This window comes from Sciurus carolinensis, chromosome 2 (genome assembly GCF_902686445.1).
Source record: "Sciurus carolinensis chromosome 2, mSciCar1.2, whole genome shotgun sequence".
Lineage (NCBI taxonomy): Eukaryota > Metazoa > Chordata > Mammalia > Rodentia > Sciuridae > Sciurus > Sciurus carolinensis.
In genome coordinates, this window is record NC_062214.1 from 138,085,823 (window position 1) to 138,109,772 (window position 23,950).

General features: G+C 43.2%; 1 protein-coding gene across 1 annotated transcript; it reads left to right on the forward strand.

The window, feature by feature from the left end:
* Positions 1-9,233: 9,233 nt before the first annotated feature.
* Positions 9,234-23,727, forward strand: Pax9 (paired box 9). The gene is given in 5 exon segments (XM_047539383.1): positions 9,234-9,434; positions 10,101-10,150; positions 10,152-10,795; positions 13,659-13,801; positions 23,473-23,727. Coding segments are annotated over 5 exon segments (1,293 nt in total).
* Positions 23,728-23,950: the final 223 nt, after the last annotated feature.

Sequence of the window (23,950 nt, forward strand, 5' to 3'; positions counted from 1 at the left end):
TCTGGAAGATCTGGGTGTTGTGTAACATGTTTCCATCTTATTTTGAGTTGGCTTTTGTAATATATGAGTTAATTGACTTTTTTTAAACTTTATTTACCATTACATGCAATTCAGAATATTCATCCAGCAAGTAACGACTGAAATCTGCATCATGAAACATTCAGATTGCAAAAGGAAAATCTTCCCAGTCAAGTGGTGCTAGAACATTTTTCCCTTTAAACACAGCAATGGTGGCAGCAGTGCCTGTTTGCTGGAATGGCCTTGCTAGGAGGCTCGTAAATGTACCATGCATTATACAGCCTGGGAAGCAGGAGGGTGATTTAACTGGACTAAAAGAATTTTGACTTTTCTATTTCCTGACTTTCAGGAGGTTTAAATTTTTAGCCTTAAAGTGGCATTGTGAAGGTTTTATTATTTTTTTTTCATTGAGTAATAGGATCATTATTTCTTCCCCTAATGAAAGGGGTGTCTCCAAGAACAGAATCATGTGTTGGAGCAGAAGGCAGTCCCAAAGGAATTGGATAGGAATCGCTCTGGCAATAAAAACTGCTAAGGGAATTTGTGTTGTCAGCTCGCCAGAACATCAGATTCACACCTCTGGTCCTGCAAGAAGGTGCTAGGGGACTTTTTAAAGTTCCCCCATGGCCACGACCTTGGCTTTCTATGCTTCTAAGTAGTGGTTCACTGGTTAGCCACTGTCTAGGTCTGGCATCTAGATCCTATAGGAAATGGAGCCAGCCTTCTTCCCCCAGTCCCCTCTCTTCCACCCTGGGCGTTTGTCAAGGACAGCAGCAGAGCTAGTATAGCTCCATTATACATAGGACACTGACCCAGCATTTCTGGTGCTAATCTCCAGTTGTTACAATCCTCCTTCTCCCCCTGCAGCTGTTAAATTTACTGGCTGGATATGTCGCAAGAACAGAACCCAAACTGTAACACTTTAATATGTTTTTACATATTACTCTTCTAACAGAACTGTAAGAATTAGAATAAAACATGAAGGTTGTCAGTATTGTCTAAAAACCCTTCTTAATTTTTCTAAATTCTCCTTTCAAGAAATTTCATTCTCATTTTTGTCTTCTATGCCCATCCTTCCAAATTATGCTGCTTTTCACCAAATGTCCTGTAAAAATTACTGTGACTAAGATATGAATTGTAACATCTCTGTACACATTTAAAAATGTCTGAGTAGTTTTCAGATGTGCAAATTCCTTCTCTGTATAAACAACTGTTTGAAATTATTTTTTGTGTCTGTTCAAAGGACATATACCTAGTGAAAAAAACTAGCATCCATTCCTTGATTTTTCCACAAAAATATTGAGCTAATTCATGTTACTTTAAAAACATTGTGCTGATGAAAAAAGTGGATCATAGAAAGGCAGCTCTCTCTTGCCTACTCTTGCCTTCCCTCCCCTCTTTCAAAAAAAATTTTTTTAAACCTAGCCATGACATTCATTTACTCCACAAGTATACTCTGTATTTGACCCTTCTTGACTTGTAAGAAAAACTTTTGAGAGATTCTATTTATTTTATTGTTACATCTCTTAAGCTTCTGTGTGCCCATTGAAAACCATATTGCTGGGTCCCTCTCAGATGGAGAGGTGTTTATACTCTGTCTCCTAAAGGCTGAGAGCCCAATTTGTCTCTAGAGACACAACTGCTGCAGGGGAGCGGGGAAGCCAGTTCTTTTTCCTGTCTCAGTGTGGGTAGAGTTTGTTGTTGTTTTTTGTTTGTTTACACAGGCGGGATGCTGTGCTGGCAGAAGGAAGGAGGGGGTACTCCTTGAGACTCTTGGGCCAGAGAATCAAACTTCTGAGAGGGGCGAGCCCAGCCAGGAAGAAGACCTGCACTTAGGACCTGGAATGAAAGGTTACAGGAATGTCCAAATCCAGCCCGAAGGCTCCTCGTAGCCTGAAGAGCTCTGGTGATCCTCACCAAGAAGTGAGCAGTAAGATCCTAGTCTGGATGGAAGTTTCTGACCGAAATTTGAAAACACCAGCTTGGATTTCACAGTCCAGACCCCCTGGCCTGACCGGGAAGAGCTCCCACCAACCCTCTATTCAAGGGACAATGACAGAACGAATTCTGCTAGGGCCGCAGCTAAAGCAAGTTTCCCAAGCCAGTAAAGTTGACCCTGCTCCCCAACCTCTTGACTTTATCTTTGGACTATCACCTCTTCCAGGGCAAGCTAAAATATCTTTTATCATTTTGGGGTTTTAAAAATAAAATAATTTATTTCTCCGTTGCATCCAGGAAAACGGAAGCAGGAAGGAATTGAAATGGACTCCACGACGGCACCCCAAAGGAAAGAAAATGCAACCGTAGTCCAGATTTGCCGCTGGAGCGCAGCTAAGTCCACCACGTGCGCTTCCTAGCCACTTGGGCCCAGCTAGCTGTGTTAATTACGGGTTCTAATTTTATTGCATCTCGGCACCTCCTGGTTTTGTTCCCACTATAGTGGTCTTAAAAAGAAACACACGCAGGCATACACCAGAATGAATTCCCAGAAAGGCAAAGGCGGATTTTTTTTTTTTTTTTTCGCGCTTGAGTTGATACACCGAGAGTGCATTCCGAGTCATAAGGGCTCGTGGGGAAACAAAACCGCTTGCAACCAAGAGTAGGATTCTTTCCGGTCCTGTTTTACCCCTTTTCTAGCTGCTAGGCAGGGCGTTCCTGGGGATGCTGCGCACCGCCATAGTCGCTGAGGACTGCCCCTTCATGACCTGGCGTAGTCCGGGATAGTAGGGACAGTACAAGCATATGGACCCTGATCTCAATTTACCGCCCTCGTCAGGTCATCTGTGACCTTCGCGGAGCGGAATCTGTAGCCAAGGTGAGGAGGTCTTGGGTGCAGGTCCTCTTTGCACAGACTCTGGGTGCGGACCTTAGGTGGGTGTCTCTTCTCTAAGATGTGGAGAGGGGTAGGAGAATGCCCACTTTCAGTGCAGACACCTGTAATATGGTGACTTCTCTTGGAGCTGCCACGCAAACTGCTCCTGCAGAGTAGCAAAGTAGAGAAAGCAACGACTTTCAGACATACATCCGCTTCACTTAATAGTGTGATCTCAATGTATCACGTGTGCTCCCATTTAATCTGTTTTATCTGTGATAGAATAGAAATGGTAATAATACCTCTTTTGTAAGAATGATGTGAGTGTTTAACGTTATGTGCTCTCAGCAAATGGTGGGATGAGCGAGAGAAGAATGGGTGCATCAGTCACCTTCCCATTGCAGAGCTTTTCAGTCTCAGGCTTTTCCGCTTTAGTGCAGGGACAGCTTACAACTAGTGACTTGGAGTAGTCCCTGGGGATCGCGGGAGATCCAGTTTGGCATGGAGTGGAAGATAGGTTTATTTTCGGTGAATCAAGTAAATATTGAAGCACGCGTTTACTTTGGAGAATGATGAAGAATGGAGTGGGGATTTGGAACCCAGTATAGAATCGAGAGTGTAGGGGGGAACTGAAAGGAGGAACTAAAAATTTCTGGCTACTCAAAGGTCTGCGGGTTTTCCAACACCCTTCTCACGTCTCGTGGGAGCGTGACCTAACCGACGCCTGTAGGTGGCGCTGTGACGAGTTGCCGCCGCCAGAAAGAGCAGGCTGGGGACTGAGAGCTTACGGGAAAAATTCCTTGACTCCTGTTCTGACCTTCTGCTCCCAGACCCTGTTTCCTCTTTTTCAGGGGAATAACAAGAACCGTGCGGCACGGGTCTCCGCTGTTGTGGTCAGCGCAGAGCTTGTGGTTGTTGGAGTGATCCAGAAAAAGGGATGAGCTGGAAATATTGCGCCTCCACCTTGCTGCGTTCGGTGGCTGTGCCCCAGCAGAGCCTATTCTCTGGGTAGGAGGACTCACGGGCAGCACAGGTCCCGGGGTAACTTGGGGGGGGGCATCATGTCACCCGCACTCGGAGGGAGGGGACGTACAGTAAGAAAGTTACGGGAGACTGTAGTACTGAAAACGGGAAGAACTTTAGCACCTGTCAGGATGACTTGGGCCCCTTGGTTGATCCAGGCCTTTTGGGTGTCACAAATCGGGTCCAGTACGGGTTGTCCCCTCTGTCAACAGTTCAGGCCCAGTCAGAGCTTCAGCCTAGAGGGCAGCTTCCAGGTCCTCACCAGAGGACAGCAGACTGGGTGTCTCGGTCTGCAGGGAACTTAGAGCTCGCAATAAATCTGCATTCAACACAACCTGGATCACAGTGTCCTCCCCCCAATTCCCCACGGCTTCGAAAGTATTTGAGTCCCGAAACCAGGGCTTAGAGGCGCGGCCTGGTTCGCGTTTATCTTTTCCAGACAGCCTTTAGGCCAATCGGGTCTTTGCAAGGAGGCAGCCCCAATGCCCTTGCACAGACGCTTGAGGGCAGGTCTCAAACTGCTGTGATTTAAGAATCCGCAATTCTGCTTTTCCCAAATGCAGCTGCAACTGTCCTGAGCGCGGCAACTCAAGTTTGTGGAGTGACAGGGCCCCCGAAACCTTTACTGAAGTTGCGAAGTCTTCGTCCGTTGGCTCGAGGTTCAGCCAGGCTTCCCCTTAGAACTCCTTCCTGTCTCTTTTCCCCTGTTGGGATCTGATCTTTGCTCTCGCATCCACGAGTTTTTCCCTTTGCACAAAAAATATGTTCTCTTTGCGGATTTAATAAACAAACGTAACTATATCGCACGGGGTTCTGAGTCGTCCTGAAATCCATCCCGCTGTTGAAAACTGAAAAATGGGTGTAATTTGCGCTCAGAAAGTGATGTTAGGGTCACGGCAATTTCCCGGGATATTATTTATTTTTACTTTAAAGTCTTTAGGGAAGATTTGCTTATGCACTCTGAAACCTTCCAAAGCGAGAATACCAGCAATCCCGTTCGCCTTCTACGCGGGAGGGGGGAAGGAGGTGGAGAACAATTACTGAGTGACGCTAATATGGGGAAACTGAAAAGAAATGTCGATTGTTTTTATTGTAATAGAAGGAGTGAGCAAACAGAAAAACCAACCCCGGGTGATCGGAAACAGGCAGACTGAGAATTAAAAGCTGGTTTCAGGCCGCAACAGGCCCCTCCCCTGCCTTCGGAAGGAGAAAGCGAACGATGAGCGCTTGCAGTCGGCGGGGCAGATCGCACAGCCCTCAGCGCGCGGGTCTGGCAGCTGTCCGACCCGCAGCGCTAGGAAGAATTTCAGAACTCTGGTCCACCTTTGCGGAGCCCGGCAGAGGCTCCTGAATAGCGAGGCTTGTCGATGAAAAGTCTGAGCTGTCGCCAGGCAACTTCGGGTGGCGCTCGGCATCTCTGCGGGGTTCCTGAAGCTTCTCCTCGGGATGGTGCACAATGGCAGGTCAGTGTGTGGACGCCTCCCGCATCCCTCCCCACAACTCGGTCCTGGTTAATGCCTTGTGGGCTGACTACCTCCTTAGCACTTAATGTTTGTTCCCTTTAGCCGTCACCCACCGTGGCCCCTCAGATCCATGCACAGATCCGCGCGGAAAGCAGATCAGGATGGACCCCTTCAAGGCCTTGGGCACCAGGCGCGCTTTTGGCTGCCCCTTGCTGCACCAGTTGCTGAGAGGCACTGCAGCAGAGGAACCGATGCTGACCTTGTGAGGCAGGGCCTTAGCGGTGGGCCCAGGTCTAGAAAAGCTGGGTCTTTTTTTCTCCGCCTCACGGCAATCCTGTGTTCACCCTGGCAATGGCGTTCCTGTGAGGGAACCAGAGCCCCTCAGATGGTTGGAAGAAATCACCGTTCTCTGAAAATCACTGTCTCGGAGCTATGCCTCTGGCTACCTCCAGCGCCTGGAAACTCCCCCAGTGGTTGAGAGGCGGCACCGTCATCTGTCCTTGTTGGGGATCCAGTCTGTTCCCAGTAGGAGGGCTATCTTCCTTACCAGCTGTGCTCATATCTTAACTACAACTGAAAACAGGAGGACTCTTCTCCCGCCACATACATACACTTTACCCTTCCACTGACCTGCACCCGCAACCTCACATGGGGCAGACTGGGGATCGAGACAGGTCTCTCCGTGTCCGGCACAACCTACAGCTCCCGGTACTGACCTGAGCAGCTCTCAGGTGCCGTCTGCCGGGCCTCTTGAGGGCGATCTTGGAAGAAGCTAGATTCCCGGTCTCCGCATCTCTCCTCGGATCCGGCTATAGCTGGGAGGGGCGCACCACAGGTGATGGCCCGTGACACTGGGACCGCTGACAGATTTATGGAGACTTTACAACATCTGGCCTGGGTCCGCGGGGGCAGGGCCGAGTCCAGCCGAGAAGAAGCACTGAGGGCTAAAGCTCCCCCACCTGTACGCCCAGGCCGGGCGGTTCTGGGCCCCGCTTCCCGCCAGCGGGTGTACCCCGGGGTAAGATCAGTGCCAAGTGTGTGGATTCCCCCCACCCGGTTAGCCTCCTCCTTCACACTTTCTGGCCCGGCCAGCTTCCAGTCTCCCATTGAATAAATATTTACCCAGAGAAGGGGTTACCCCTCGGAGAAGGCCTCGACAGCGCCTAGGGAAAAGCTTTTGGCTTCTCTCTGGTTTTAACCAGCTGCAGGCCTTATTGGTTGTGTTTTGGTTTTGGTCTTAAATTTCCTTTTAATCGAAATTCTTCCGATCCCTGTGTGATCTCCTGCGTCCACAACGGGCGACCCCAGGTGACCCTTGCTATTTCTTGAGAAGTCCCGTATTTCTATTTCTTTCTCTCTTTCTCCTCTCCTTCTTCCTTATTCCTCTCCTCCAGGACAGTTGTTCTGGCTCAGCGACTTGGCCCCTACACTCAGCGTGCGACTCCGGGCGCCAGTCCCTGAGGATTCGGCACCGGTCCTTTCAGCTGAAACCTTGTTGCCAGTGCCTGTTTCTGTGCCTCTGGCTCCTCAGAAAGTTGGCTTCCGCTTGCCTGGGATGCTTAGTAGCCCACAGTGTCAAAGAAAAATTCTTTGAGCTCTTTGAGCTGATAGCGCTTAGCACCCTTCACCGCGGACGAGAGGTGGGCCTGCTGAGCTCGGCAAGGCTGGAACGCCCAGTGAGAAGTTGTCTAAGCGTGCCTAGGGAGTTCGCAGCAACTAAGATTACATGCGCTCAGATACAGCCAAGTCCAGCAGGTGGAAAGAGAGATGGCAGTGGACATGCTCGTGAGCGAGGGAGATGCGTGGCTGCCGAAGGAGACCACGGAGGTCAAAAGGATGTTGTATGTTAGGACCACATAACCTACGCGCGGACCATATGGATCTCTGGATCACTCCCAGCTGGTGGGGTTAGACCCTCAGCGGGGCGCCGGGTCTTGCCAACCTGTAGGCTGAAGAACCCGGTAACCGCATAGCGGCCCCGGAGAGTGAGAAAACGCTCACTGGGTGAGCTGAAGTGGGGCAATGAATCAGTTTAGAGGTCGCCACTCATTGCCTGTATCCGTGGGGGGAGGGATTCCTGATCAAGTTGCCCAGCAAGTTCATTCCTTAGCGCAAGCCTAAGGCAAACCTTTAGAGCCTAGTTTATCTTCAGAGCCTAAGGTAAACTCGGCTCTGAAGTCACATTTAAAGTCTCAATTAATTTATACACTATCCCTAAGAAAGACCAATTCTAAAATCTTGGATTCCAGAGAGCCCTCCTTGTTGCAAAGCGCCAGGAGGTACCACATAACAGGTATTTGATGTCAGACTAGGGTAAAATCGCTCTCAAGTCAAACTTGGAGAAGACTTTAAACATTTGAAGCCAACCAACAGAAAATGGGATAAAATAAAAAATTTCTAGTTTTAAAACGTTTCACAAATCCCGATTGTAAAAAAAAATCAAAGATGTCTGAATTCGTCTTTGTCTTTCAAATCCTTCACAATCTAAGTAAATTCGAATTCGGAGTGCGTCTCCATCATAGAAGCGCCAGGATCTGGAGGTCAATGTTCATTCTGAGAAGCACAACTGATCATTGGTTTTTCCTGTGTTCTTGTCATTTATTGGTTAGCCATCTGGGCCCAGGCAGCTTCCCTCTATGTAGCCACACACATACCTCAGGACTGTAGGAGGATCATCCTAAATACTGTGTACACAAGAAGGAGCGTCGTGACCGTCAAGCAACAGTATCATTATTCTCATCCGAAATAGTACCAATTCATAGATTCATTTAAAACGTTCGCCTTATTCTTTTGTTCACATTCTCCACAGTCTTTTTCTTCAAATATTAATAAATTTGGACTCCAAAAAGCATAGTGAACACTTTAGACAGTGAAGAAAGTAAAAATTCAAAAGTAGGCAGAACCTCAGGTCCTCTGATAGCTAAACTGAAGTCAAAATTACATACACGTGTAGTCTCCGTATCTACCTTTTTGGAACTAAGACTGTCACATTTTAAAAAGACCCTTTTGCTATGGCTTACTTGTTTTGAGGGCCCTGGCAAACTCTGACATCAAAAGCTCACTGTCCTGCACCATGACTGAGTACCGCGGAGGGTTGGCCTCTATCCGCTGAAGACCGCTGGCCTTTATGCGGAGCTCGCTATGCACTGGCTATCGGTCGACGTGGGGGTGTGCACTAGCTTTAGCTACGTGTAGTGAAGTTCTTCGCGCACAGCAAGGTTGTGTGCCTGTGGTTATGTTTTCCGCACAGGCTAGGTCCCTGCCTGGAGCCCAACTTGACCTAGATGGGCATTCCTGGATGAGTTCGGCACAGTAAGACGGCCGCAAGAGGGGCCTCCTTGGTCTTAGTACCTCTGGCTCGGCCTCCCAGCTACCCACTGGTCTCTCCGACCCATCTACCGGCATTCTTGCTACCTGGAGTGGTCTGAAATGAGGTAGAATCGGTGGCTAATAGAACTCCCCTCCTGACAGCCCCCAAAGGTTATTCTAAGACTCTCCCCATCCGTGTAAACCGTGTCGCCCGCATCCCACCTAGAGTCTTAATCAATTCTGAGATGTCCAACGTTGCCCCCAAAGAGGTCTTCTTGGTTCCTATCCCTTCGAGTCATTCATATTCAGACCAAATGCTTTCATTTGCTTATTCAGCATTTTTAGCAGCCTAGCTTTGCTGTCTGCTTGTGCCGCCCCCGGGAAGATGTCAAATACCCATTTTCATTCTATTTAGTCACCCAGGTGCGGAGCCAGCCTGAAAAAGACAGCGGAAGGAGTTTCCCGGACCGTGCTGTCACTCACCGAACCACACCAATCACCACGCAGCTTGCCCTCGGACCCTCCTCTTTGGAGGTGTGTCCCTAGTGAGTGATAGACGGAGCCGCCCGGCCCAGCTCAGCCCAGCCCACGTTGCTGCTTAGATTGAAATGCAGAACTCAAGCCTCTTTCATCAGGGCACAGACTTCCTTTTACTCCTTCCTTTTGCACTCTCGCCTCCTCCTCCCGGGGAGAAGCTGAGGTACCGGCAGCCCGGAGCAGCGACAGGCCGGGCTACTGAGGCCTTGAGAAAAGTTTTTTTCTGGGAGTGTGGAACTGGGGCCCGTTTGGTGTACTGTTCGGAGCAATGGGTGAGTGGCGGCGGGGGACGCTGTCAGAACCGAGAAGGGAGGGAGGGAGGGAGCGAGCGGGCGAGGGAGGGAGGGAGGGAGCTCGAGGGCGCGCGCCACTGAGCGCTCACGCTCTCCTTATTGACTTTGCTCGTGTTCCTACAAGTTGTAGGAACACGCTAAGGGTCAGCGGCGCACAGCAGTTCAATCTGAACGCTGGCTACTGGGTTTCTGTTGATGCCATTTTTTGATTTTAAGAGAAAGGAGCTGTGGCATTGGCGAGCTCTACAGCTCCAGAGGCAATCCAAGTTTTGTTTCACACGTGCACACACACAAACAAAACAGAAAAACCTTCCTGCTTCCCCTAGACTTTGCGCGGGTCTTCGGGCGCGGCGCTAGTGACGAGATGGTGGTGGGGAGGAGCGGCCCAAGAACTTTAGGCGAGGAGGGGCACGTTCAGGCGTCAAGACGGATTTCCCCGCCTGCTTCGGAAACTTCAACACTCGGAGCGGCCCTGTGTCTCACCACTTGCCTGTAGCGGCCGCCCCCACGCAGGAATGAGAAAGGGGTCCAACTGACCCGAGATTGTTTTGGGTCGTTCGGCAATGTTCGGTGACTGTCCGGTTTTGGGACAGCACAAGTTGTTAGTCGGGCGGGTGCGTTATTCCTGCCTTCGGACACACACAGTCCGAGTGGCAGGCGGCTGTCCCAAGCGGCGGGTGCGCGTCCCCGCGCGCTGTGTGTTCCTTTTGCAGAGCCAGCTTTTGGGGAGGTGAACCAGCTGGGAGGAGTGTTCGTGAACGGAAGGCCGCTGCCCAACGCCATCCGGCTTCGTATTGTGGAACTGGCCCAACTGGGCATCCGACCGTGTGACATCAGCCGCCAGCTACGGGTCTCTCACGGCTGCGTCAGCAAGATCCTGGCGCGCTACAATGAGACCGGGTCGATCTTGCCAGGAGCCATCGGGGGCAGCAAGCCCCGGGTCACCACCCCCACCGTGGTGAAACACATCCGGACCTACAAGCAGAGGGACCCCGGCATCTTCGCCTGGGAGATCCGGGATCGCCTGCTGGCTGACGGCGTATGCGACAAGTACAACGTGCCCTCGGTGAGTTCCATCAGCCGCATTCTGCGCAACAAGATCGGCAACTTGGCCCAACAGGGTCATTACGACTCATACAAGCAGCACCAGCCTGCGCCGCAACCTGCGCTTCCCTACAACCACATCTACTCATACCCCAGTCCTATCACGGCTGCTACCGCCAAGGTGCCCACGCCACCCGGGGTGCCCGCCATCCCCGGTTCGGTGGCCATGCCGCGCACCTGGCCCTCTTCGCACTCTGTCACCGACATCCTGGGCATCCGCTCCATCACCGACCAAGGTAAGGGTTCAGAGACCTAGCATGAGGATGTGCAGAGCCTGTCTCCGCACCCCCGCGGGGATCGCAGAGTACGCGGCCTCGGGCCGGTGTCTATCCCACCACCTGAGGCTTTTTCCTTTGGAAACGTAAGGAGACTTCCCAGGGGGTGTCCTGATCTCATTAACTTGAAATTCATGCCCCTTGTTTCCTTGCCACACACAGTCTCTAGCCTCATCTCAAACTACCAGACCCATAACATCCCCCAGTCCCCAACACATGGTTCGCATTTTCCACCCTCCCCCGCCCCTCGCGCTGCGGCAGCCTCAGCGGGTTTGCTCGCTTGGTGAGTGCTGCCCGCGCCGACTTGGGGCGCAGCCCCGGAGGCCGGAGCCAATCTGGGGTTGTCGGCGGCAGATGCCGCTACAGGCAACTTATTTGGGGGGATCAGATGTGACTGCTAGCAGTCTCATACGTTGTGGAAATTGTAGTATTCTTCTCGGATTCAGGCAATCAGGCCAAATTTGCTCAGGCAGGAAGTTCAAATGTCACCTAATTGGTTTCATTCTTATGCTTCACTTCATTTTCCTCGGAAACGGAGGTCCCGGTTACTACTAGTAACTTGCATGTAGTTGATTCTGGGTTCCCCTTTCTCTCCTCCTCCCCTTTACATTAATAGAGACATCAGTACCACTGCATATGACGCAGACTAAATTACATGCTCTCCTTTCTACTGTTCTCTCCTGAGCCTGCTGCTTTCCTATAGGGTCCCCGATTCCCCGGGCAAGCAAGTGGACATGTATCTAGTTCTTGCACGGTTTCAGCGGTGCCACCCCACTGTTTCTTTCCTTTCTCACCCCTGACCTTGCCGAGTCCTGAGGTCTTTTCTGCGTGGTCAGAACGATTCCTGGAGCCCTCCTGCCCAGTCTGGCTTCCGCAGGAGACCTGTGTTTGTTTTCTTTTACTGCGCTGTTAAAAAATAAATAAAAAGGCGTTAACTTCTTTCTTGGTAGGGAGAAAAGAAAGTCAAAATGCGGTCGACACAGAATTTAAATAATGCAGAGATAGCCTACCTTCTTAATTTCTCAGCATAAAGTTTAAAAAGTGCAGAGGAAAAAAATTAAATAGGAAAGGGGGAAATAGTTCTTTTTAATTATTTCCTGCCTTTTGCAGTTTCCACCACATTGGCACAATTACCTTTTTAAGTAATTAAAGCAGGGCCCTGATTTCTCATCTTCTTGCTTTCTGACCATGAATTTACAAGAGCCCAGTTTTGTCTTATTTGGAGCTAGTTGGGGCTTTAGTTGGAGAGAGTTTGCCCTTGATTTATAGGATAAACTGACCTCACTGACATCTAAAGGAAGCCCCTGTTCATGGGAAAGTGTGAGATCAGCAGAAATGGGGGCTCACAGGGGGATCTCAATTTCTTAAGATAACTTCAGGCTTGTGCCCACCGACTGCCTTTTGTCTGGAAAGGCAAAGAATTCAGGCAGTTCTGGACCAAAACAGTCTCCTGGTGCAAAAAATAGGAATACAATCTATTTCTTTGGAAGGGGGAGACATAGTGAAAAAGGCTGATGGAGTTGAAAAGAAAACTTTTCTTCTCTAGGGATCCTACAATCAGACCAAATGTCAACTAGGAAAGTACTGGATTGTGGAGAAGCACAAGTTTTCATTGTTGTTGATTGTGGATATCAGCTCTAAGCAACCTGGTTTCTGACAAATCTGTAAATACAGAATAATAATTTCTACAAAATGATCACCCCTTCAAAACACGATTTTGGATGGAAGTGTTTAAAATTAAGTAATGGTGCCTTTGTCAAACCTCACTCTTCAATCCATAGCTCCAAAATAGGAAAGAGAAAGACATCGCCTGTGGACCAAATATCTCCTTTAAAATTGTATTTGATCACTTAAAAATACCAATAATTCAATACGAACAACCATAGATATTGTGATAATCCCTTACACTATATCATTTTCTTTGCATCTCCATCAAGAAAAGAGGGAGTAATGATGGCTTTACTCCTTTTCTTAACACTTATTCTACTTTCATTTTTATTTCATTTTTCTCTTATACTTAAAAAAACTCTATATTTCTGCCACTGGCACTCGTGGTATTTACAGTGTCGTTGAAAGAATTTATTTTTTGAGTTGTATACACATAACCTCATATATTTAATGTGTACAGAGAGCACAGAAGAGTAGTCCCTTGCTCAAACAAGTTGGAAATCTGTGCATTTTACATATGTATTGTGGGCATCATTGAGGTATGTGTTTGCAAAGGACTTTGCAGCTAGGTCTTTTGCCCTATTTGTTGACATAAGTACTAGATCTCCACAATGCAGTGATCACTTTTCTGGATGTTTCTGAGCACCAATACAGGCACCCTCCGGTCAGGACACTCCTCTCTTCCTTTTTAACCTGCCACAGTCTTAGATCTTTGCCATCTCCCTCCAGTTCACCCTGGGTTAAAGAAAGGGGCATTCAATCTCCCAGGTTCTTTCTGTGAGATTCTGTGAGATTTGGAAAATTCTCAAGTTTCTTCCACTCTTTTCCTTGGGGGCCAAGGAGAGGAGGAGGGAAATCAAGGGCTGGTTGAAAAACAAAAAACAAAACAAAACAAAAACCACACCAAACTATCTTCATACAGGCATGGGTGGAACAACTCTGAGAGGCCTACCCTTAGGCGAATAAAACTTCACTAGGTTCTGGGCTGGAAGCGGTGGAGGCCGAAGCTGCGTACAGGGACCCGCAGGGCCACCTCTTCCCGCCCCCACTCTGAGATGGTTGCCCCGGAGTTCTCAGGTCGCTAGGTTCGGGTCACATCTCAGGAGGGGGGAGAGCGGGCTAGGCCATCAGCCTGACATCTTCTCCTCCTTCCCAGGAGTGAGCGACAGCTCCCCCTACCACAGCCCCAAGGTGGAGGAGTGGAGCAGCCTGGGCCGCAACAACTTCCCTGCTGCCGCTCCGCACGCGGTGAACGGGCTGGAGAAAGGAGCCTTGGAGCAGGAAGTCAAGTATGGTCAGGTGAGGAGGCGAGGGCTTGGCCAGGTGGGCCGCGTGGCGGGGGGGGGGGGGGGGGGGGGGGGTTGGGAGATGGAGCACCCAGGTCCTTTTCTGAGCCTCGACCGAGAGAAACCCAGGCTGACGACCCGCTGCTGCCACTAGCCGGATTCCCAGTAGACTGAGGCAGGACAGAGGCTCGAGCCTCCGAGGGCAGAGTTGAGGCCACGACCCCCACGCCAGAGGCCGGGAGCGCTAGCCAGGGCGTGCGGCTCCCCAAGGCGCGGCTCTGGGAAACGACTTCAGGCCTGTTTGACCTTGGGCCTGAAGCCCTTCCGTTATTCGCAAGGGAGCTAGTGTTAACCAAAGGAGCTTCCGAAAGGACGGGCCTCGCAGCCTTGGATTCTCAGAGCAGTGCCCGCGCTGGCGGCCTCCGCGCCAGGGGCGCAAGAGGAGGTCGCACGGCCCTGCGGGACGCCAGCTGCGGGCCCTCGCGCTCCGACCGCTCCCCTACGGAGGTTCAGAGATAAACCAAAGTGTTTTGTCTTGCGATAATAGAAAGAGGGGTAACCAGATAAACGTAATAAAGCTACCATTTCCCGATTAAAGGTCACATCGTAATCTCCCAGGGGAGGTTAGTGAGAAAACCTCAAATTATACGGACTGGCTTTGGACCATTTAATTTTTCTTTCCCTCCGTCCCTCCCCCCTACTCTCCAAAAGAAAATTTAAAACACTCGTGTTCCTCCGCCCAGGGGATGGGGGAAGCTAAGTAATCATCACGACGAAAACCCAAAAGTCTAAGTTCATCATTAAGATAGTCAAGAGTTCAAAACTCTCAAAACCCGGACTTCAAGGTAGCGTAAGATTTCCTTGAGCAGACCTCCGCAGGTTTGCAAATTTCTTAATCCCAAAATCCAATTTCAAAGCCTCAAAATACTTAGGTTTTTGTTTGATTATATCGAAGCCTTACAATGTTTAATGCTTTCTTATAGGTAAAATCAGCTTTTAAAATTAAGTGGGATTTATTAGTCTTATTCATGGGGGGGGGGGCGGGGTGTGTGACCTTGTCATTATTTTCTCTAACAAAGCTCATTTCCACTTCCTCAATCCTCCCTGATTTCGTTCGATCAGAGTCAGAATGTATATTAGTTGCCCCATGATAAATATCACACAGAAAATAGCAGGAGAGTCTCTTTTCTTACTCTCTTTCTGCTGCAAAGAATGCCAGTGGGATATTATAAGCAAGTTTTTCATTTTCTTTTACAAAGTGGCCCCAATTTATTTCACCATTCATCAAAGAGCAATATGTACAATGGTTAGAAACTCTGATCTGTCATCACCAATTCTTAAGCAGGAATTATTTAATTTTTTTAGAGCCCTCATTTCTTCATCTTTAAAAGCAGGAAATAATAGTCTCAACCTCAAAAGATGTTATGAGAATTCAATGAGATAATACAACCATATAGCATATAGTAAGCACTCAGTAAATATTACCTAGGGTTATATATGGTAGAGACTGACCTTGAAAAATCAGCAACATTTAAAATAATACACTTTGTTTAGAGAGCCCACAGTTAAAAAAAAGTCAAGGTATCTTGTTACAAACACTAAAAAGAGTGTATACAAAACACTGAGTATAGCAGCAAGCATTTAATAGATACTCAGTGCTTTTTATTAGTTCATCATTTTGTGGAATAACATTGTGGAGTATAGAGTTAAAAAAGTTTCTAATTCTCATGTGTAGTTAATGAACCCAGTTTATGTGTAAAGTAGTCTTATAATCCAAAAGGTTTATAGTTATTTTCATTTTTACTCCTTTAAGTATATAGCATTGAAGAAATGGTTAATTTATGATACATTTCAAAACCGACTAATTTAAAAAATTTAAACATGGTTTCAAATAATTCACTTTGTGTATTCTGAACACTAAAAATAGATTACCTTTTATACAAATTTTAAATCACTAAATTGTTAGTTTTATAAAAAGCAAGTAATTTAAAGCAGTGGTCAAATGTCACTCTAAATATTTAAGAGAACAAACTTTATTTTATTTTTTACAGAATAAAAATGATTTTAATCAAACTAATATTTGATAAGTTCTTAATTGCAAAATGCTTGTCTTCTGCTTTGTCATGCAGGTAGATAATTCAAATGATGCAGAATTTGAGAAGGTGAAAAGTTTCTAAGCATAATGTAAATCAGTTGCTAGTCTATTATGATTATTAAAATAGTACTTAATACTAAATATAGGCTAAATAGGCATATAAGCTTATGTTGTATCAATTTTTGATCAGTTTTGGACTTTACCTTCAATTGAGGGTAAAATGATATATTAACATTTGATCATAAAAATGCAAAGTGTGTAGCATACATGTGTGTGCATTTCTCTTACTAGTATTCAGAAGGCAGCTTTATTTTAGAAATTATCTTTCAAAATGTTATTATATTCCAACCAAAATGTGAACTCAGGCAGCATTTCCTCCTCTGTATATATAACTATCAAAACTCAAAAAAGTTTTTGACAAAAGCTGAAAAATTTTGCCCCAAATAATTTCAGAATATATATGGTTGTGTTAAATAATGCAATATTATGTTATACCAGTTTCATTTTAGTGTATAAAAGAGGAAATCAAGAATTCAGAATCAGGGCTTAGAGCATATTTTCTCAGAAGACACCTGTGAAATTACCAAAGGGCTGAACTAGCAACTAATTCTGGATCCTATTGATTACTGTAATCTAAAGTTTTTATTTTCAAATTAAATGGAAAGATAGGAAGAGGACAGTTATTAGAACTGTACAGCTATATATGTATGTATTATTTAGAATATTAAAATTTGTCTTACACATTAACACCACACCATAATTGACATATTATTATTCAGAAGATTTTATTGAGTATCTCTGAAGATAGAATATTTACTTATTTTAGCTTTTCCATCTACATTTAATATTGAGCTACAAATTTTAATCTCATGTAATTCTGAATGGCAACAATGTTTCCTGATTCCTGATGACTGATTCTGTTCTGTTGAAAGCATAAAACTGATACTGAATGTAATCAAATGGCAAAGGAACATTCAATAGACAAACAGGGGTTGGAATACATCTCTCCTTTTATATGGAATTTAGCAAATTAATGCCTTGTTTTATTCAAACAGTTTATAAGTAACTATGTGATTCTTTTCTACAAATGCATATACTTTCTCTGAAAAAAAATATTCCTTATCTGGTACTCTAAAGTAATTTGAATGGAAGATTTACAAGTTTTTGGTATCTTCATTTTGGGATTGCATATGTTAACTCTAACTTTGATATAGTACTAATTACAAATTGAGATATCAGAAATAGAGAATAGTCTAAAATACTTGAATTTCTAGAGGTTCAGAATTAAGTATGTTGTGAAAACAGTTGAATTCAAAGACATGATCTGAAATGCTCACAAAGCATTCACTTGTACACTGTCTTTGAATTGAAGATAGTATTCAGAATCCTGAATGTAATTTTCTAGCACATTATTTTAAGAACTAGCTGTCCTTGGGAACATATAGTTCTCGTAAAGATAGAAATGAAGTTACACTAAATTTCCTTCATATAAAATAAAATTAACTTTTTTAAACAATTTATAACTTTATTCAGAATGAAATCTTAGGCAAATATCAATAGTGTTTGAAATTCATTATATTATATATTATGAAAGACATTCTTTGACCTGGCTAACTTTCGAATAGTATTTTTTAAATTAATAATTATATACCAGTAAAACATGTCACATAAAATAACCGGAAAGGGTAATTAAGAAATTTTAAGCTTATTTAAAATAACTAGAAGAGTGTTCTCAATGTGCTTACCACAGGAAATGATAAATGCTTGAGGCAGTGAATGTGCTAAAAAACCATGATTTGATTATTATGCAGTGTATACATGTACCAAAATATCATCACTGCACCCCACCAATATATATAATTATTATGTGTCAACAAAAAACAAAATGAAATTTTTTAAAAATAAAACATTTAAGACTACATCAATTTTAATAACATTTCAGAAAAATTAGAAATAAAGTTGGAAATAGTTTTTAAGTACTGTGTAGCAGCTTCGCATTACCTAGAGACATTTAGATCAGCAGTGTGATAACTAAACATAATTAAGATCCTTGCAGGTGAATGTGAAAACCATATTTATAACCGTCATTTCATTTTATCAGATTTGTTTTAGTAGGTCATTACATAATGAATTAAGAATGGAAGAACAATAGTCAGGAAAATGATTTCAACAAAAAAAGAATCTAGTTTATTTTCAGATATGAAATTTTTCTTGATTATGATATCAAGATTGAAATTCTAGGTGAAGTACAACTTCATTTGTGGCTAAATATACTTTAACATAAAGCCAAGATAAACACATTTTATGAGAAGGAGAGGACCAGGTAGAGCTGATAAGTAGATGATAGATTGGGGTAGAGGATCTGGCACTGTTATTTATATTTTCTTCAAGAGAGAATATGTTGAGCAGACAATTAAACCAAATTTGAAAAATAAACTATAAGCTCTAATTGCTAGTTATATAATAGATTCCCCCATGGTCACAAGTGTTTGGATACTACTGCATTTCAATTTTTTTTTGGAGGAAGGAGAGGAATAAATGGAATAATAATAAATACAATAATGAAATATCTAGTTTAGAAATTTTGTTTACTTTTTCAACAGCCTTTTTCATTTTGTTTAAAATATAATGCCAGCTCTGTGACAAAGGGTAGGTAGCTTTTTGTTTTGTCATTAAAATATTACATCTTTTGCTTTCACAAGCCAGTAGTAACTTAAGTTTAGGAAATGTCTATGATATGTCCTATTTTATGGGGATACAAGACAATTAAGTCAAGTCCCTGTCTTTGAGATACTATTTTTTTTCTGTGGTGTTGGGGGATTGAACCCAGGGCCTAGGCATATGAAGCAGGCACTCTACCAACTGAGTTATATCCCCAGCCCAAGTTTCTGTCTTTGAACACTTTCTATCTAGCCCTCTGCTGACACAACTTTTCAACATATTCATATTGTTTTAGACTGTTTTCCTTATGTTCATGGGATGAAAGTTGTCTTTTCCTAAAAATACTCCACAAATAAAATAACTTATTTTTTCCAGGGTATGCATTTTGGTCCATTTGTCTTTGTATTAGTAAATCTCATTTTCAAAATAAGGCAGAAGATTGTTTGCTATAGAGAGGGCTGTTGCATAGTCCTTCAGAGCAAAGAAATCTCAAGGTTTCCACATAAGATCTGCATGAAAAAGGGGTTGATGTCTTATTTATTAAATATTTAGGTAAAGTCATTTTAAAAAACGAGATTTCCATTACATGCCCATTGCTGAGGTTCCATTTGGAACATTTGTTTACTCTTCCCTAGGGATTCCATATGTTGGTTGATTTATAAATCATATTTACAATCCAATTAAATAGTGTAATTTAGCATGTTTGCTCCCATGATATTTATGGTGTACATTTGGTAGTCTACTCAGCTAGCTAGCTTTTCAGATTAATTATATGCCCTTCAATGAAAACATTAAACAGATTTGGGGAGTTTAAGTCATGTACTCTTTTACTGGAAAGAATAAACAAACATCAATGCTACCTGTAGTTGCTTTCCTTTGCGGTAGAAAATTTCACTCATTCAGTGATCGCTTCATAAATAACAATTACTTTACCCAGTACAGATTTATATCTTTTACTAATGTCATGTTTCAAAATTAATAGTGAGAAAATTGATGTGTTTATTGAATCATTAGAATGAATGAATAGTGAAGGTGGTAGGAGGCAGGTACATTTTAAAGTCACTTTGTTCTCTTTTGCTTACTCATTTTTTCCCTAAATTTCTAAATCTGAACTTCAAAAGTAAAATGAAAAGTTACTCCCCCAACCTAAGTCATTATCTAAACCTGAAAAACTGAGGTTATTATTGTTATACTACTGCTTTTATACTAAAGTTAAAGATTTTTTTAAAGCAAATACTCTAACTTTATTCAAGAAGAAATCACCTCTCTCTGAGCTTCTCTTTCTACTCTTTCTGTAATTCAGAGGGGATTCCATCAATAAAGTGACACAAAATAAAGACTGTAGATTTTAGATAACTTTGAAATGTTCAATACTAGTACAAATAATAGCATAAAGGAAGTTTGATATGTTAAGTATGAGAAATAGGCATAAAATAGTAGTTTTTTTTAATGCTTTATAAATGAATATAGTCATGGAGTGAGTAAATAAGGTATGTGAAGATAAGGCCTAAATCTGATGTTTTGCTTTCCCTAAGTTCCAGGAGCATTATCTAAGATGAAAGTCAAATTCAGCATGGTTTATATTCCAGGGTCAGTGTCTCTGGGCAAAAAGAAGTGGGTCCATAAGTTGAAGAGCAATAGTTCCAAGGACATGGGTATAAGGAGAAAAAAGGGAAGGTGACAAAGTAAGAATTTCAGAGAACTAAAAATTTTGGATGATAGATTAAAAAATACAAAGAAAAAATAATGAGTAGGAAAAATTTAACTGTGATGTAAATTAGAACAACAGATATTTTCTGCTAGCTAGAACATTATTTTTATGTATATTAAATCTTTTAACAATTTGTATTTGTAAAATGTTGAGTAAAGATTTTTATTATTTTGTATTAATTTTAACATTCTTTTCTTTTTCTGTATTGGGGATGGAATCCAGTGCCTTGTATATGCTAAGCATGTTTTCTACCACTGACTTGTATTCCCAGGTCTGAGCATTCTTTTTTGACTTTTCTGGGTGCACACTGGCATCAATAGTTTTAAAAACTAATTGTTTCTGGTAGGTAGTCAAGTATCAATGTGAACATCTTTCCATAACTGTATTGGAATGATCCCATTCTAACCTTAAATTTCTTTTAGATCATTGTGGAAATCTTGAATAAAAGTGATCAAAACTATAATCTCTATGCAATGCTAGATTTTTTCTTTGCAATTTGATAGCTCTCTTGATATTCATTTTCTGAGAACCTTAACATGAGATAAAATTAGTCATTTGAGATGTAATTAGTCATTCTCAAAATGGAGAAAAAAGAATTTTTCTTTAAAGGAGGAAAAAATGAAAATCTAACAATGAGAATTCTAGAGGGTTCTAGAAGGAAAAAGAATCTTTTACTAAATGTTATCTCAAAAGAGGGTCTAGTTTGAAATTAATTGCATCTATCTTCTACTTATCCAGGAAAAAGCCAGCACGATATACTACAGAAGACCCTGCATCAGACAGTGATAATAAATTCTTTTAATACATGGCCATGAACTAGCTAATTGGCCTGGAGTAAATGGATAAATCCTTCCATCTACATTCACATATGTAAAAAGAGGATAAGATTTTATTTTTTTCCAATGGTGATATACAATCATTTCTTTGTTGATGCTGTGTTTTTTTGTTTGTTTTTATTGTTTTTGTTTTAAACATAGCATCTTTCTTGGGATCTCATAAAATATACTTTAATTTCCATTGGACATTGTATCATATTCACAATATGTTATCTTGTGATTGTGATAAACCCAACAGTTTACAATTCATTAATCCTCATTGTCTGGGTCCTCTCTGACACATCCAGCGTGGAGGAGGAAAGGGTTAATTGCTGGAGGAGGATGTTGGTGGTTTTGCTATCTATTACCCAAAAACTTATCTACTCAATAAACACACAAGAGCCAATACTCTTTTTATAAGAGGGTGTGTGACAGGTCTGGTCATACCAACTCTGGCCTCTTTACAACAATCGAGTGGCCCCATAATATGCAGGTAAAAGGAGGCAAGGACGGGGAGGAGCTTCTTCTGTGATGGACAGGATAGGATGGAGTTAGGGGAGCCATCCTCTTAGGGGGAAAATTCCAGAAGGAGACAGGGAACCACTCTGACCCAGTGCCACATACTTCTGGGCAGTTCCTAGAAGCCAGGCCTCTGTGTCACCATGGCTCAACCTAGTCTGATTCTGCTAAATAAAGATGGCTTACCACACCTCATAATTCTGTAAAATATGTTGGATATTTCTTGGTGTCTAAGACATAGTAGATATTCAAGAAACTTTAACTTCCATTCTTCTCAATTTTTCAAAGAACAAACATTGACAAAGAGAAGAATACCAAGGTGTATGTTCTTACAAACCAAAGCCACAAGGTTAATCTAATTTTTTATTTTGTCAGAAATTCATGAGGAATGCTAAACTACATCAACATATATATTCTAACACACACACACACACACACACACACACTCACACACACACTTTCATTGCAAACATACTTTTTGAGATTCTACCATTTTATTCTCATAGGAGTGGAAATGAAAATAACAGTCAACTAAATTATAAAACAATTTCCAGGGCAAGTGTTGAAGCCAAATGGTAGAGCTCATGCTTAGCATGTGCAATGCCTTTGGTTCAAACCCCAGTGCCAAAAAAAAAAAAAGGAAAAGATGAAGAAAACAATTTCTGTGTTTTCTGCATTGTAATTGAATTGAATAAAATATCTAAGATATGTCTGATTTACTTAACTGTAAGAATTAAATTGAGTTTTCTAGTAAAATTCTCATATAATTCTCTTATGTTTTCACTAGGAAATATGTTAATGTGTCATCCCATTCATGTCACTCAGGAAACAGGATTTATTATTTATCTCTAAATAGTGTATGTAGAAATAGAGGAGAAAAAAATAAGCCACTTGAAGAAGAGTGCTGAGTGTACATGCCAGAAGCAGGATTAGAAATCAGGGTGTTTTTGGTGTTGTTAATAGTAACGATACCAACAATAATTTATTGGGTGCCAAGAGAACGCTGGTTTCTAGGCAGGCTCGCCTGCCAGGGCTGTTGCGTTTTGTTTGAAAACAAAGATTTTTTCTTTTTTTTTTTTTGCAAACAAAGATCTAAATTTCAAGAGATTTATCCATCTGGGTTTTAAAAACTCATACTATAAAGCACAAAAACTTTTCCAGCAAAATTTCCAATTTTAAAGCCATGCATATGCAGTTAATTTGTATTCAGATAGACAATTTCCTTTCTGATAAAATTATTGAAAAAATATCCCAATCTTCATTTTAAAAAACAAACTCAAAACTCTTGTAAGACAAAATGTGTGATTTTACTTGTCCTTTGTCCAACCAGCATTCTCAACATGATGTCTTAAAATATGGCCCTTATTTTATTTAGTGTCTTGCTCATTTTGTATTTCTAATGTGACCGTCCATACTCTGTGCCCTTCTTTACTGAAAATGAGAGCTATACCAACCAGGCCCATCACAAATGCCTCAACAAAAAAGCCAAACAAAACCCAAGCAGTGGGAGAGTTAACAAAGGCAGTGTGGACAGCTCAACAAATTCTAAGAGTATTTAATCACTATTAATTCTTTCCTTGCCCTGCCTCTCCTTCCTTCATTTCCAAATCGCAAAAGCAAATACTGTGAACTTTCTGGTTGTAGCTTCCTCAAAACTTTGTAGAAAGAATAATATCTTGCTTTTCAGCCACATTTGTTTAAGTAGCAAAACTTTGAATGCCTTTAAAACATAATTCAGATCAGATCTAAAAAAAAGAAAACAAGGACTCAGAAAATAGTCATAATATTGTTAGCTTGCTCAGGCTTTGTATTTTGCTTCTAAGAACCTGTGAAATGTGGACTACAGAAATGTGATTATTTTTCATCTCCTCTTTTTCTTTTAGGCACCAAATGGTCTCCCAGCTGTGAGCAGTTTTGTGTCAGCATCCAGCATGGCTCCTTACCCCACCCCAGCCCAGGTGTCACCTTACATGACCTACAGCGCTGCTCCTTCTGGTTATGTTGCTGGACATGGGTGGCAACATGCGGGTGGCACCCCACTGTCCCCCCACAACTGTGACATTCCCGCATCGCTGGCCTTCAAGGGAATGCAGGCAGCCAGAGAAGGTAGTCATTCTGTCACCGCTTCTGCACTCTGATGGGAAATCAGTCTCCAGCAGCTGCTCTCGGGTCTCCCTTTCTCAGCACATCCTCCCCCTCTTCCCAGGTTTCACATCCCAACCTTCCTGCCCTCTGCCTGGAGAGCTGGCTTTATAGACTCGCATCCTTTGTGCTGATGACACTTAAATATTTCTTGCCATAACCTCTTTTGCAGAAAACCTGACATGACTTTAGGATTTAAAAACAAAAGCAATGTTAAGA